General features: G+C 45.0%; 1 protein-coding gene across 6 annotated transcripts in view; it reads right to left on the reverse strand.

The window, feature by feature from the left end:
• Positions 1 to 16596, reverse strand: part of ATP6V0A4 (ATPase H+ transporting V0 subunit a4) — a 76905-nt gene that overhangs the window by 2815 nt on the left and 57494 nt on the right. For all 6 annotated transcript variants that reach the window (XM_034672909.1, XM_002914199.4, XM_019794089.2 and 3 more), the window contains 4 exons: positions 15956 to 16172; positions 13134 to 13235; positions 5651 to 5779; positions 1987 to 2104 (listed from right to left, as the gene is read on the reverse strand). In XM_034672909.1, the coding sequence (XP_034528800.1) occupies positions 1987 to 2104; positions 5651 to 5779; positions 13134 to 13235; positions 15956 to 16172 (566 nt within the window). The remainder of the gene's footprint in view (positions 1 to 1986; positions 2105 to 5650; positions 5780 to 13133; positions 13236 to 15955; positions 16173 to 16596) is intronic.

The following is a 16596-nucleotide window of genomic DNA, read 5'->3' on the forward strand; positions in this document are numbered from 1 at the left end:
ACAAGCAGGGTCTAACAGTCATACCATCTATTTCCACCGGGCCTTTTGCTGAAGCCTTCTCATTCACAGTAGCTCATGGGGACCTCCCTCCACACCTGTGGGAAGGCAGGTGCTTAATTTCTAATGTTTCACTCTCACCTCCTCCTTGTAACCCCATCTTGGTGATTTTTAAAGCATGTGTCCAAATCCAGCCTCCCTCAACTTAGGTCTCAGCATGGCACTGATGAACACAGATGTGCTAGAGTAGTGAATTTCCAGTTTTAAGCTGAGATCTGGGGGTGGTTGTTACTGTAGCACATTCTAGTGCAGCCTGACTAATACAGCAGGCCAACTACGAGCCACACAGGAAAGCCAAGGCACACACAGGTTAAGCTGCTGCCTGAGCTACTGAGCTAAAAGTGCTAGAACAGAAACTAGAACAGAATCAGTATTTGTTGTCACTCCACCAACTACCTCTTCAAGCAAGTTTGTTAGCACGAAGTGGAAGGTATCCGTGGGAACTATACGTCTCAGAAAATTCCAGAAAGACCCAATGGGTGGACCATGCCAGGCAGCTATGAACCATATGGATTTTTTGGAGTCAAATTACATCCTCAGTGGGCATGGGCTGGCCAGAGGAGACCCTCCTGTCCTATCTAGTTGTGACCTGAGCCCTCCAAACCGCATCTGAGATCAGAGCTAAAGACTGACATCAACACCACTGACCACACAAGCTCAGAGATCCACTTTGGGTCCCTGGATAACCACTTCATGTGAGTGCATGTCAGGGCACAGGTAAACACATGCAAGTGCTCATGGGTGTGTGTGTACAGAGACTTACAGGCCAGATATATGCATCCAAGCACCTGTATGCATGCAGAAGCGTGTACGTGCGTATGTGTGGAAGTTGATGCAAGGAAATGAACCCAGCCTGAGCAGTGAAGGCTAATGGTGAGCACTTCAATTTCTGCTATGAATCAATAAACAGGCTCACTTTCATTGCTTTGGTCTCTACCCATCAATCACACACTTTGGCCTAGTTTCTCAGTTCCACGTTGTGCTCGATGCTGGGAACACAGGGAAAGAAGAAAGGGACCTTGCCTTCCAGGAGCTCATAGTCTAGTAGGGGGACAGGTTAATCACGACAGAACTGCAATCCGAGCTAGGATGGGGCACCCTTAGAACCCAGGGAAGCACCTTCCAGACTTGGGGACCAGGGAAGAAGATTCCCAGGGGAGGCACCGTCTGAGTGAGTTCTGAAGAAGGATTTAGATACCAGGTGAGGAGAAAGTTAAAGACGAGAGGAATAGGGATGCCTGTGTGGCTCGGTCCGTTAAGTGTCTGACTCTTGATCTCAACTCAGGGCTGGATCTCAGGGTCATAGAGTTCAAGCCCCACACTGGGCTCCATGCTGGCCACAGAGCCTGCTTAAAACAGAGAGAGAGAGAGAGAGAGAGGAATATTTCAAGCAAGGGGGCTGCAGGGCAAACACATGGAAGGGCCCAGAGGGCGTGGCAGCTTCAGCAACCTTGGTGCAGGTGCTTATGGCCACTGCATCCTTAGTAAAGGAAGGCAGGGCAATCAGAGCCCGAGAAACTGGAGACATGAAGCCTGAAGCAGGCGTCAGAGGGATGAGCCCAAGAGCCAAGAAATGCAGGTGGCCTCTAGAAACAAGAAACAGTGGCGAGGAAATGGATTGTCCCCTAGAGCATCTAGAAGGAACCCAGCCCTGCAGACACCTTGGTTCTAGGATTCTGGAACTATAAGACAGTAAATTTGTATTGTTTTAAACTGCTAAGTTTGTGCCAATTTGTTACGGCAGCAATAGGAAACTATACAGAGGGTAATCACTCTAATAATATAAAGTCAGACCTACTAAAAAAAAAGTCACATTTTTCCTAAGAAAGAAGAACCAGAAATAATCCAAGAAGGCACTTCTCCCAGCAAGAACTTCGATTCTGTTTCCCAGGGGAGATCCGACTGCGACGCTGAGGGCCGCTCACTCACGTGCATGAGCCAGGCTGAGGGCCCAGAGCCGGAGGTAAGAGGCCGTGTTTGAAATGCAGCCCAGGCAGTACTCGATCGTGTGGATGGCTTGATGCACAAAGATGTCTCCGAAATTGAACTGAAAGAGAGAGTTCTTTATTCAAATTTCATTAAGGATTTCCTCCATGGAAGGTATCACCAATGATCCGCAGATGAATAAAACATGAGCGCCACCGTAAGTCGTTTCCAGGTGAACTAGGGGAAAACAAATATTAATATACACGTAGGAAGAGAAGTAGCCGCACAAAGTAGGAGATCCAGTATGTGTGCAGTTACATCTCCCAGACGCAGTCGGAAGCAGCTCAGAGAAGAAGAGAGAACGGTCAGTAAGGCGTCGCAGGACGGAGATGGGCGTTGTGCCTGACGGAGGGGGAGGCATCGGAGGCAGAAGACAAGTCAGACCGTTCCTGCTGAAGGAAACGACTCCTGGTGAGGAAAAGGTGGGGGGTTGGGACATCGGGAAGGGGAGTTTCAGGGGGAAACCAGTTTGGCTGAAAGTGGGAGCTTGTTTCGTGAGGAGCAGAAAGGAGAGACCAGGTGTTGAAGTTTCAGGAGAGAACAGAGTTGAGAAAAGAACTTGGAGTCCGTGAGGAACCATAAAATCACCTGAGTAGAAAGTGGTCGGGGGGGGGTGTTGGGGAGAGGGATAAAGAAGTATTGGGGGGAAGATTAATCTGGTGACAAAATGGACCAGCAAGGGCAAAGCCGATAAGCGAAAGACCCTGTTTGTTGATTAGCTTACTAATCCAGGAGTGGGGAGGAAGAAACAGTGCACAGACAGCAATAGCACAGTTTTGGCTTCACGCATGCTGACGCTGTGGGGACAACAGTTTCGATTGGCACCATCCCAGCCCTCGAGCAGCTCACTGTCTAGTGGGGACAATGTGCGCAAAAAGTGCAATAATCAAGAGTCAGCAGTATGGGGGGGACACAGAAGGGCCTTTCACCCAGGAGGGGCCAGGATCATACAGGGCTCCGAGGCTCTTGAGTCTGCAGAGCTAGAAGAATGGCATTGACAGAAATGGAAAATTGGAGAAGGAGACTGGTTGATATATTCAGATGTGTTGCATTTCAGGTGACAGCTGGCCGTACTAGCAGAATCTCTCAGCACACAGTAGTAGAGGCAGAGCAGGCTCAGAAGGAAAGTCGGGGCTGGAAAAGGACACCTAGGACCTCACCTGCGGGAGGAGGGACAGTGGGAGGTAAGTGAACTGGGAAGATACACAAGAGAAAGAGCACAGAAAGAAGAGCTCCTGGCCTTGGAACACATCTCCATTTGGTGGTGAGAAAGAATGAAACTGATGATGCAAAGAAAAGGTCAAAGGGCAGGAGGAGTCCCAGGGCTATGGTCAAGGCCACAGAGATACCCAGGAAGGAATGAGGGCTGTGGTCAACCATGTCAGGAGCTATGAAGAGAAGACAGGAACCAAGGTCTCTGATTCAGCAATGAAAACAGCTGGGAGGAAGTGAAGGGCAGGGATGGACAGAGAGGGAGAGAGCGGAGAGACAGAGTCAAGGTAAAGGAGGGATGTGGAGTGACACATTAACCCCACCCAGCAGAGGGCTGGCTTTGTCCGGGCTCTTGGGAGGCAAGCTCTAAACTCCTAACATCTCCGGTAGGAATAAACTGTCTTTGTTATTCATGGTGAGCCCCTGGGACCACATCTGTTCATTTCCGTGGTTGGAAGGTTGAGACTCGGAGCCATGTGTTTCCAGCCCAATCTCCAGGGAGGGGGTGGGGCTGGAGATGGAGTACAACCACTGAGCTGTACGCCTATGGATTGAACTCCAATAAAACTTTGGACACTAGAGCTCAGGTGAGCTTCCTGGAGTGACAATGCTGTGCGCAAATGGCCCCATGTTGATGCTGGGAGACGAATGCCTCCCTAAGGACACAGAATTCTGGAATTTGGAACCCTCCCGGTGTCAGATTCTGCCAATGTGCCTTTTCCTCTGGCTGCTTCTGATTTCTATACTTGTGTTATAATAAAACTTTAATTGTAAGGAGAGCACTTTACCGAGTTCTGTAAGTCATTCGGCAAATTATTGGCCCTGAGGGAATAAGTGGGACCCTGAATTTGTTAGGGTGGTCCTGGCGATCCCCAAACCTGTGGCTAGTGTCGGAAGTTTTGGGCGGACTTGGCCAACACCTGGTGTGAAGGGAGGTCACAGAGGACTTTGAGGGGACAACGTAATCGAGCCTGTGTTGGCTTTGCAAGGGGAGACCCACACACAATTGTACTCGGGGGAAGGAACCTACGAACGACGCCTGAAGTCACCCAACCAAAGGCAGCCCGTGCGCTGCAGAAGCAGCAGGGAACACTGGGTAAAACACTGACTGAGGGCAGGAGAACGGAGGAGAGAGGCTGTAGTGAGGCTGGGACGGGATGAGTCAGACGATGCGTGGGCCGGATTCTAAAACATACCCACAGGTCTGACAGACTTAGTAATATCAGTAGCCACTAACACGGGTTACACTCTGTACCTGGAATCTTGTAGGAAACATTTGATTCAGATTCTTCACTAATTCTAATTGACCATCCATTCGTTTAAATGAATATTTTTTTTTCAGTCATTAACACCACAAAGGGAGCTTCCAGCCTCCCTCAGGCTTCACGGGAACCCTGTCCCCACTCCAGGATTAGAACAGAACTCCAGTTAAAACCCCCAGCCAGTTGAGGCTTACGGGGTGCTTTAGCGGTGGTATAAAAACAGCCACCTGCTTCATCTTGGAAAATGTGGCACATTCCTGAGGGGGAGTGGCTGCCCTTGGACAGAAATGCGCAGGGAGGGAGGAGGGAACAAAACAATTCCTGAATTCACAGGAGAGGCAGATAATGTTACAAAGATAGGTCAACGAAGTCCCAACAGAGCCAGGGTGGGGACAGGAGAACAAAGAGGGGATAGCGGCTGGGCATGCTCATGTCCGGGAGGCAGGCTGGGAATAAATAACCCGCCTTTGACTTCAACAATAGGGCTAGATTTGGGCTCGGCTCTCATGGTTTGAGGGGCACTGATTGGACAGCTCATAATAAATGTAGCTGAGTCCCAGGGCACGGTTCTGAGTCAAGGAGTTCTCACTACGTGGAAGGCCTTCTATGCTAATAGATCTGGAGGCTGATGCTCGCCTCATACTCACAGAAACGGCAGCGCCTAGGTTAAAATGTTAAAACACTCCTAGATTGGTTGGTGATGAGCCGTTGTTGTTCTTTTCTATTTTTTTTTAAAGATTTGTTTATTTATTTTAGAGAGAGAGAGTGAGTGAGAGATGGGGCAGAGGGAGAAGGAGAGATCTCCTGACTCTGAGATCATGACTGGGGCGGAAATCAAGAGTTGGACACTTAACTGACTGAGACACCCAGGTGCCCCGAGTAGCTGTCGTTCTGATCCTATCGGCGCTCCCCCTCCCTGGTGACCTCCCCAACTTCCCATGACTCCGCAGCTATGGGGCTGCCACCAGCACGGTCCTCCTGACCTTCCCAGCTCCACTGCCTAAGTCCTTTCTGATGGGCTGGTGGACACGCCCTACTGGCTGTTAAATATTTGACAATGACCCTTGATGAGATCCCACATCTAGAATCTGTACAAACTGGGAAGTCTTTGTCCACTACTGAGTCCCACATACCTCTTCTTCATGGTCATCCTGAGCCCCATGGGCACCTGCAGAAGCCTTCTGGCCAGCGCTCGAGGAAGGGCTGGAGTTGTCACCTTCAATGTTCTCTGCGGCATCTTCTTGGATCATGGAGGCCTGCAGCTGTCAGCAAGCAAGGAAGTGAAGCACTAAATTCACCCTTAGAATTACAATTTATTCTACATAAAGCCTTTCATTAAATATTAACTATGTACCAGACACTCTTCTATGCTCTCTCTATCACTTCATTTAGCCTTCATAACAATCTTTTCATAAAAGCACAGTTACTATCTCGTTCTACAGAGAAGTAAACTATAGCACAGGAAGGCTAAGAAATGTACCCAAGGTCGCACAGCTTATAAGACTAGTTAGTGGCAGAGCCAGGATTCAAACCCAGGCAATCTGATCAATCTGATTGCAGAACGTGTGCTTTTCTCCATGGTGCTCCACATGCCAAATTAATCTGTCTTTACAGTAAACCCGTAATGTACAAGAGTACCTTTTATTGTTAAATACACACACACACACACACACACACACGCACACAGTCATAAAATAGTCACCTGTGCCTTGAACAGAGCCTTGTGACCTGAACAGCTAGATTTCTACAGGCAAAATTAACTAAGAGAGATTAATGAAGGCTATGATCTGAATGTTTGTATCCCCCTTAATTCTTATGTTGAAATCTTAACCCCCAAAGAAGATAATAGTTGAAGGTGGGGCCTTCAGGAGGTTCTTAGGTCCTGAGGGTGGACCCCTTATAAATGGGTTAGTGACCTTATAAAGGATTCCCCATGCAACTCCCTTGCCCCTCCCCCCACGTGAGGACACAGTGAGAAGGTGCCGGCTAAGAACCAGGAAGGGGGGCCCTCATAATGGTGAACGCACTGGAGCCTCTGATCTTGGACTCCACAGCCTCCAGAATTGAACGATCAATTTGTTGTTTATAAGCTACCCATCTATGGTATTTTGTTATACCAGTCCAAATGGACTAACACAACGACTTTTTCAACATTACTGTACTTTTTTAAAATAAAAACATCACTTTATAAAAACAGTTAAGAAAAAAATTCAAGGACAAAAAATCTAGGTGTAGTCAGCATATAATTTGGCCTGGTTTTATCCTTGAGCTCGTTTGTTAGTGTATTTGTTTTCGAGTAGGGGAAGGGGGCTGGCGCAAAGGGAGGAAGCAGGCTCCACTCCCAGGGCAGAGCCCAATGTGGGGCTCCATCTCATGACCCTGGGATCCTGACCTGAGACAAAATCAAGAGTTGGACGTTTAACCAACTGAGCAACTCAGGCGCCCCTCCCTGAGTTTGAATAGAGCATTTTTTCAAGTCACTGTGAAACTCAATGTCTCATGTCCGAAGTGTTTCCTAGAATGATTTTATGGGTGGAGTACTGCAAATTAAGCATTAAGGTATTCTTACCTTTCTTTCTTTAGTGGGTCTACAATCTAATATTTGCAGAGCCTTAGGCAAAGGTAAAATGGAAGTCCACATGCCATATATTTAAATATTTAAGAGTTATAAATCAAGCCCATAGACCCCGAAATAAGATATGTTCTAGCCTCCTATCTTGATAAATCAATGAATCAATCAATCAAGCCTCACAGGAAGTTGAAAGGCCAGGTTCAAATTCAGAGTCCTACACCAGGACATGGCAGCACAGGTGAGCTGGCCCTGAACAGTGGCATGCCACCCTCTCCTTCTCCCTTCTGGTCTCATCCCATAGCACGAGGGCCAAGTGTGCATACATGCAGGCACTCCCGCCTACAGTGTCCATGTTCCACCCACACTCCCCAAAAAGAGCTGCCACCTGGCATGTCAGGGTCTAGTGGTACCCATGCCACTGTGTGGTTGGCCCTTGGTAGGGCCTGGAAGTGGACTTGAGTCCATTTGGATAAGAATTCCAGGGTGTCAGGTCCCAAGAGGGGGCTCTGGGTAAGCCTTTCCCCTTGGCCCCATAATTCCTTGTCCCATGGTGAAGGATATGGCTCATGTTAACATGACTTTGTCTTTCTGAAATCCTGTTTTCTCTCTCCCTTAACTTAAAGAAGAAAATACAAAACAAGACATAGAAGAGAGTTTCTCCATTTCCATCCCTAAACTCCAGCCTTTTCTGGTCATTATCCTGGAGTTGGTTAAAATGAACATGAATAATTTTGCAGAAGCATAATATCGGACTTTGTAAATCCTAGTGCCCATCTTCTCCACTTACTATCTCACAATGTTTGAGCTGGGTGCCCAGTGAAATCAAATGTACAACAACTCAATTTTAAATTAGTTACCGACAACTTTCTGAAAATACATGTACCAAAAGACATACACAAGGATATTCACAGCAGTATTATCTGTAATCACTAAAACTGGAGACCAGCCGGGGACTTCCAGGGAACACGGCAGAGTAGGAAGATCCTAAGCTCACCTTGTCCCTTGAATACTCCTACATAACACCCACATCTGTGTAAAGAACCCAGAAAATGACCCAAAGACTGGCAGAACAGACTCCACAGCTAAAGGTAGAGAAGAAGCGACATCAAAAAACAAAACAAAACAAAACAAAAAACAGTAGGAAGGGCGAAGATGGGGTTGGGAAACAGACTGACGCATGACACTGTCCATGGGAGGGAGGGACACACAGGCATGGAGAAGGGAGAAGAGCAGATTCCAACCAGGCACCCTAGGGGCAGGGGACCCACACTAGGAGGGCAAAGCCCCATATCATTTGGCTTTGAAAACCAGAGGGGCTTAACTTTGCAAGTTCTTACGATCAATGGGGTTTAACACCTGGAACTGTAAAACTCAGCAGGCTCCACCCTGGGAAAGTTGGAGGGTGACAGGAAACTGAGGCCCCACCTTTAAAGAAAGAGCATAAAAAACAGCCCTGCTGACATACAGCATAGAAGCAGCAGTTTGAAAAACGTGATATAAGGGAAGGAGATTTACTTACTAATCTCAGAACTAGTGCTGGAGGGGAAGGATCTTTGAGTTGTCCGAGAACAAAAGAGCTGGCCCAGACATTTCCTTCCCCCATCCCCTAGCCTAGATACCCAGTCACCTGTAGGAACCAGTGCAGCCAGCAAGCATTCTCCATCCACCTTGCTAACAGTGCCCCCGATCCCACCCTACCTCCCCCACACACTTTTCCGCCAACCCCTCTTCCAACCCACTCTTGGCAAGAGTCCATCCAAAGCAGCACCACAAGCGTGGCATTGTGCAAGCAGCCCCCACAGTGTTCAGCACCATTCCAAAGCGACTCTTGCCCTGGGGAGAAGCGAAGATAACCACACAAATCTGTTCAAGAGTGGCCCCAGACGTAGGCTGGGGGCAGACATTGGGACTGACTGTAGGCTCTGCCCACTGACAAAAGCTTCTCAGGGACAACATAGGGAAAGTGCCCTGCAGTTCAGTGCTACTGCATCTCTGGCAAATGCCTGGTCCAACCCAACTCAAGCACAAACTGGCTCCTTAACAACACAGAGACCAAACCCTGCCCACAACAGGTAAAGAGTCGTTGCAGATGACTAGACTAAAGGCAAACATAGCTCAGCCGCAACAGTAGGACACGCACAACACACACAGGAGACACCCCTGAAGACCGAGATTCTGGTGAACAGGATACTACAGGACCTCTTCTTCATAAGACCACTACTTTCAAGAGCACAAGATGTAGCTGACTTTCCTAACACATAGAAACAGACACAGAGAATTCGACAAAATGAGGAGACAGAGGAATATGTCCCAAATAAAATAGAACAAATTCCTAGCAAGAGAGCTAAATGAAACAGAGGTACGTAATACTCCTGGTAGAGAATTTAAAGTAATGGTCATAAAGATACTCACTGGACTTGAGAAATGAGTGGAGTGAGACCCTCAGTAAAGAGACAGAAAACATCAAAAAGAATCAATCAGAGATGAAGAACCCAATCACTGAAATTAAAAATACACTAGACAGAATAAAGCCTAGATTAGAGGAAGTGGAAAAACAGATCAGTGACCTGGAGGACAGAGTAATGGAAAGCAATCAAGCCGAACAAAAGAAAGAAAAAAGAATAATAAAAAATGAGAACAGATTAAGGGAACTCAAAAACACTGTCAAGTGTAACAATATTCACATTGCAAACATCAAAAGAAGGAGAAGAAAGAAAAGGAGGCAGAAATTTTACTTGAAGAAATAATAACTGAAAAGTTCCTGAATGTGGAGAAGGAAACAGAAATCCAGATCCAAAAGGCACAGAGATTCCCACAACATAATCAATCCAAGGAGGTCCACACCAAAATACACAGTAATTAAAATGGTAGTGATAAAGAGAGAATTTTAAAAGCAGTAAGAGAAAAGAAAACAGTTACCATACAAGGGAAATCCCATAAGGCTCTCAGGGGATCTTTCTGCAGAAACTTGACCGGCCACAAGAGAGAGGCAAGACATATTCAAAGTTCTGAAAGAAAAAAACTTGCAACCAAGAATACTCTCTCCAGCAGCTGTCATTCAGAATAGAAAGAGAGATAAAGAGTTTCCTAAACAAACAAAAACTGAAGGAATTCACTGTCACCATACCAGCCCTATGGGTAATGTTAAAGGGGTCTTTTCAGCTGGAAATGAAAGATCATTGAAGGAGTTAAAAAAAAAAAATGAAAAAGAAAAGAAGCACAAAAGCAGTAAAATTAAGTACAACTATAAAAATGAATCAAGGGATTCACTAAATAAAAGGATGTAAAGTATGACAACAAATACCTACAATGTGGGGAGGGGAGAAGAGTAATAGTTTAGTGCTTTTAGAATGGGCTCCAACTTAAGTGACCATCAATTTAATATAGACTGCTATATGCATAAGATGTTATATATAAATGTAATGGTAACCACAAATCAAAAACTGGTAATAGATATGCAAAAAATAAAAATAAAGGAATCTAAGTATAGCACTAAAGAAAGCCACCAAATTGTGAGAAAGAGAGCAAGGGAAGAAAGGAACAGAGAAGAATTACAAAAACAACCACAAAACAAGGAACAAAATGGTAATAAGTACACACCTATTGATAATTACTTTGAAAGTAAATGGACTAAACACTCCAATCAAAAGACATAGGGTGATGGGATGGATAAAAAAGCAAGACCTATCTCTATGCTACCTATAAGCGACATATTCCAGACCTAAAGCTACATGCAGTTTGAAAGTAAAGAGATGGAAAAATATTTATCATGCAAATGGAAGTGAAAAGAAAGCCAGGATAGCAATACTTATATTGGACAAAATAGACTTTTTTTTTTTTAAGATTTTATTTATTTATTTGACAGAGAGAAAGACAGCCAGTGAGAGAGGGAACACAAGCGGAGGGAGTGGGAGAAGAAGCACCTGCATATTACTCAGCCATAAAAAAGAACAAAATCTTGCCATTTGCAATGACATGGATGATGTAAGAGGATATAATACTGTAAGAGGATATAATAGTAAGTGAAATAAGTCCATCAGAGAAAGACAAAAACCATATGATTTAACTCATGTAGAACTTAAGAAACAAAACAAATGAACAAAATAAAAAAGAGACAAACAAAAAAAACAGACTCTTAACTATAGAAAACAAACTGGTGGTTACCAGAGGAGAGGTAAGTGGGGGGATGGGTAGGATAGGTGAAAGGGATTAAGAGTATTCTTATTGTGATGAACATTGGGTAATATATAGAATTGTTGAATCACTATGTTGTAAACTAATGTAATACTGTATATGTTAACTGCATTGGAATTTTAAACATAATAAAAAAGAAAAAAATTTAATTAAAAACAAAATAAATGAAGCTATAATAAAACTAGAAACAAGCCACATAACTATCAATATGCAAATGGATAAATAAATTGTGGTGTATTCACACACGGTAATACTATATAGCAATCACACGCACACGCGTGTTCGCACACACCTCTGGAACACGACACTGGACGAAGGAAGCCAGATCCAAAAGAGGATGCACTGTATGATCCCCTTACACAGCATTTAAGAATAAATGAAATCAGGGCGCCTGGGTGACCCAAATAATGCCATTATGGAATCATCTCTTGGATGGAGGTGGTAGAAATGTTTCTAACATGAAAAAGGACCACCAGGATCCCCATCAGCAGCCTAAATAACCAACCAACAGCTATGCATTCCAAGGAGATCCCAAGAAGACAGGCCTCCACGCAGTCTCGGGGTGCTCCTGCTACCCAGAGTCGGTTTAGGGGCTATCATCCAAGACAGCCGACTAAGAAAACCTTCTCTGACTTCCTTCCGTATTGTATGAGTCATGGTGGGGAAAACGGAGAAATTCACCACGTTGATATCAGCAACTATTTACACTTTTTGTGGAGCAAAGAGCAAGGCAAGCTATTACTTTAGAGTCTGCGGAGTCAGGTGAGCCGTCAGCTCACTTACGGACTTAGGAACTTAAGCTCACTCAATTTATGGATGGGCTGATTTTCTAGAAAAGAGAGTGGTGTCTATGTCTGCAAACAGCTATTTGACAGCTTCCTTTGAAACACTTGATCACCTCTAGACAACCACCCTTTATCATCTGGGTCTCTCACCAATTAACCAAACAATAAACAAGTATTCTTTGCTTTGCCTTCTTTTTAATTAATCTCCCACTGGAATTGTATTTATCAGACCGGCTTCCTAACTGCTTCCTAACTAGACCAGGCTGGCAGGACACAACAGGAAGAGAAGGTGTCGTGGAAAGAGGGCGCCGCCTACGGACGAACCTCTGGAATTCCAGTCTCATCTCCAGGTCCCTGACTTAGCCAGGTCAATATCCCACAGATTTTAGAAAAGAAAGAATTTGTCTGAAAATATCTACAATCACTTAAAACATACGTGATCTCAGCACATTCCACTTACTCTTTTGCACAGATGTAGATAGAGAGAGCAGAGACTGATAATCTCAAGCAGTGTTCATGTGGATTTCTAGATTCTGACGTGCCCTGGGAGGTCAATCTTCCCAAATCCTATTTGATTTAGACTGATAGTAAACTCTTCTTCATTCCCTGAGTAAGTGCGAGGCGCAGGAGCAGTTCAGACAAAAGGAGGAAATGGGCTGAAATGGGTGCTTGGCAATAGGGAAAAATCACAAATAAACGGAAGCTGGCTTATTTGTATTTCTTTACTCCTGCACAAGTTCACAACTGTAAAATCTGATAAAAACAGCTTTCAATATTCACCAACAAACTCAAACTGTAGTAGAATACTTTTATTTTCAACAAATACCAGGTTCAGACTCATAATAACTACTGGTAGACTTGGCACACACACACACAGATGTGCACACAGATACTGAGCAAAGTTTGCAAAATATAACATTTAAACATGCTTGCCCTTAATAGAACGTTGTTCTGGAAATAAGAAGGCCCCCAAATCCCAGCATTCTGTTGAAAGCCCAGACTTCTATTTTCAAGGAACCCACACTCCTACCCGCAGTGAGTGAACTGAAATGAATAGGCACTTACCAGGGATTTTCGATGATTGGCTCTAAGAATAAATGGCTTAATCAGAAGCATCCACGGGACAGAAATCAAAGCCATAATAACGAAGAAACTTTGGACTTCTTGCTGTAAGATCAAAATGGTAAGATCCCATCATTTCAAGGTGATCACATGGCATAACTTATACGATAAAAATGATAAATATGGATCATTTTAGTTGTACTTTATTTCAAGAGATGTAAAGCATATCAATGGATCCATTCACCTTTACATCTTGGAATATTCCCATTGCAGTCCGGTGACGCCCAGCATCAATCCAGGGTGGACACTGGAAATGCACTATCTTATTCCTTACTCTTTGAGTGCTCTCTCACTATCCATCTACCCCATATGTGAACAAGAAGTACTCATGAGACACATAATAAGGGCAACTTGATTTATCCCTTGTCCCATGGGAATAGTTAGCCCCTGGTCCTGCATGACAAGTGTGGCAGGCCCCATGACTTCACTGGTCACTCTGTAGTGGTCCTTGGGTCACTTGAAGTCACAAAGACGATCTCAATTAGCCATTGGATATTCCCAGGACTAGATAATTATCTGAGCTCTGTGGCTCTCCGTCTTTCAAAAAGAAAAAAAGCTTCCTCACACTCTTGCTGTGGGTGAGTCACCCGCTGGGCTCTGGGGTAGCCATGTTGAACTCTCCCTGGCTGTCTCCCTCACAGCTCCCTCTGGGCAGAGGCAGCCACGGTCTTGGTGCTTCTGCTGAAACCCAGAATTCGTCCCACCTTATCATCCTGCTACACATTTCCTTTCACATCCTCAGGTCCCCACCTCTTATTATATACCCCCTAGTCACCAACTTGGAGGAGTGACCCGGAGCTGCTGTTGTCATAGAACCAGAAAGCCCAGGGAGACTTGGTTGGAGCTACTAGAAAGGCGTGGACACTGCGTGCTCGAGGGGGCAAAGGAAAAACATTTCTTAGACCTTCACTTTTCTTCTACTGTTCTGGCCAAGTTCTCAATGAACGCTAGGGGACAATTTATATGCCTCTTGTAACAAGATTCACCCTGCTAACACTGCCCCCCCCACCTGCTCAGTCTTCTACCCTCCTTCCCTCTGAAATGCTCAGAAGAGGGAGGGGAGCCCCAGAAACACACACCACTCTTGCCAGTTCTAGCTTCCTGCGCACAAAGCTACCTCACCGTCGTCTGTCCATCTTTATACAAGGTTTTCCACCTCACGATGTACACAGCAGCTGGAGATTTTGTATTTATCTATTGCTTTTCTTCTTTGATATTCAAACATGGCACCAAGACAGTTAAGGCAGTGTTGGGAAGGGGTTGGGTTACCAACTTACATCATCTCTTCCAGCTGCATGACCCCAAAATGAGGTTATGGAAACTTCATACATGACCCATAATGTGTCAGGATAACACATCTCCATACTAGGTCACAGGGAAAGCCAACTCCCAATAAGGGCTTTGAAGGGGAGAAAAGCTGGAAAAGCCATTCACTGCAAAGTTCAGTGCATATTCCAGACCAGATGAGGATTTTAGACTCTATGAAAGGAGTTAGCACATGAAATATTTGGTGAGTCTAAGTCCTTTGTCTTAAAGAGAAGATTGGTTCGGGAAACCCGAGTAAACTCATTCAAACTCCAGCAATGAGTAAATGAACCCTCCAAATATGTTCATTTAGTGCTCACAGCCTGGGGGTGGCTCATCCACCGTTCACAGAGGTATGACAAAAACGTTACAACAGTAAAGGGGGCTACCTCAAAAGAGCTTTCAGAGGTACAGGTCTTCTCTCATTCTTATCTAAAATCTGAATTATCCTTGGTTTTCATAAAAAATGCCCTGCCATAAGGCATTTTCTCTTCTTATTTGCTGCCCCTATAGAGAAGGAGGACACAATTAGGAATCAAACGCATGAGGCCACATGCGGGAAGGGCAGAGCAGGTCTTTCATGACGACACCCAGGGTGAGCAGCTACTGGTAAGTGACCCGGCATTGGGAAAATAGCTACCGGGACTCGGGAGGTATGAATGTGCCCTCCCTTAGTGATAATCTGCCTTCACACAGGATTATCAAGTTAGTCACTGGGAGAGGCAAGGGGAAAACTATTTGTGTTACCAAAAGTCACTCACTGAGTGGTTTTTATCTCCAGTTCCCATGGAGCATTTACGCTTTTTTAAAATAAAATATTAAGTTGGCAGTGAGGCTGAATTGCTAAGTTGGTGATGAATTGCTATAAGTGGAAGAAAACAGCATGGCAACACAGTCCAGTTGTTGGGAGGGAGAGCTCACGGAAGAAGAACCAAAAGGAAGAAAAGAAGAGAAGGCATCTCCGACTAGCCATGGCAGCCCACAGGAGAGTGTGAGTTTGGATCTTAGTTTTCCGGGAGCCCACTGCCCACGTGAACAGAGGGACTCCTCTTATTGACTCTTTCAGTTTTCTTTCTTGCACACCTTAGAGCTTATGTTTAGAATAAAAGATGATTACATTTTAAAGTGCTGTTTAGATCATGTGCAGTTTCAGGCCAATGAATCTGAAGGATTGTTTTTTCCTTTCTCCACAAATGATGCACAAGCCGATTTTCAATGGCACAGAAATAACGTATCCTGTATCACCCAAATAGGAGCAGCTCGAGCTGCACCACCATTGCCCTGAGCACCTGTACCCTCAGCTAATAATCAACACCTTCTGAAATTTAAAGAACCTAACAACCTTGAGTGGGTGTTAAGATGGCTCCGTCTTGCAAATAACTCCTCTCTGCAGTGCTCCAGAGTATGAGGGAGATGTGACATTATCAAGTGCATAAAGGAAGAAAAACAACCCTCGATACCTGATGTCTGTACAGGGGTGCATTGGAAGGGTCATCATAGTTAAACAGAAACATGTTGATGAAGTGGATGAGGATGCTGGGGGCATGCTGGGACGCGTGGACATCAAAGTGGCACCATTTGAAAATGATCATGAAAACCAAGTATCCAAACAGACACAGAATAAAAATCATCTCAGGAATGAACTGCAGAACGATGTTGAGAGTTCTTCTGAAGTATCTGGGAGGGGGGGAACACACACATGAAAGATAGAACACTGAGTGAATATCAGGAACTCATTATTCGCCCCAAAGCACAAAATGTTCATTTTTCACACACCGCATCTATTCCCCTATCAAGCAGCAATTATGCAGGGATGGAAAAAAGAGAAAGGAAGGATTCAAGAGAACCGGGGCCTGGAAGGTAATGTCTGAAGCAAAGGGCAGGTCTGCAGGGAGAGCTGGTGGTTTGACCTCAGCTTCACCTGCACACCTAGCTCATAGCAACACATCCAAGGGCACAAAGATATAGGACGACTAGGAAGATTTTTCTAAGACAGGGATTGGAAAGCTAAGGCTTATGGGCCAAATTGAGCCCATTCAACACAAGTTGAAAATGATTTTACATTTTTAATTATGAGAAATTAATTATGTGAAAATTATAT

Source organism: Ailuropoda melanoleuca, chromosome 1, assembly GCF_002007445.2.
Source record: "Ailuropoda melanoleuca isolate Jingjing chromosome 1, ASM200744v2, whole genome shotgun sequence".
Classification (NCBI taxonomy): domain Eukaryota; kingdom Metazoa; phylum Chordata; class Mammalia; order Carnivora; family Ursidae; genus Ailuropoda; species Ailuropoda melanoleuca.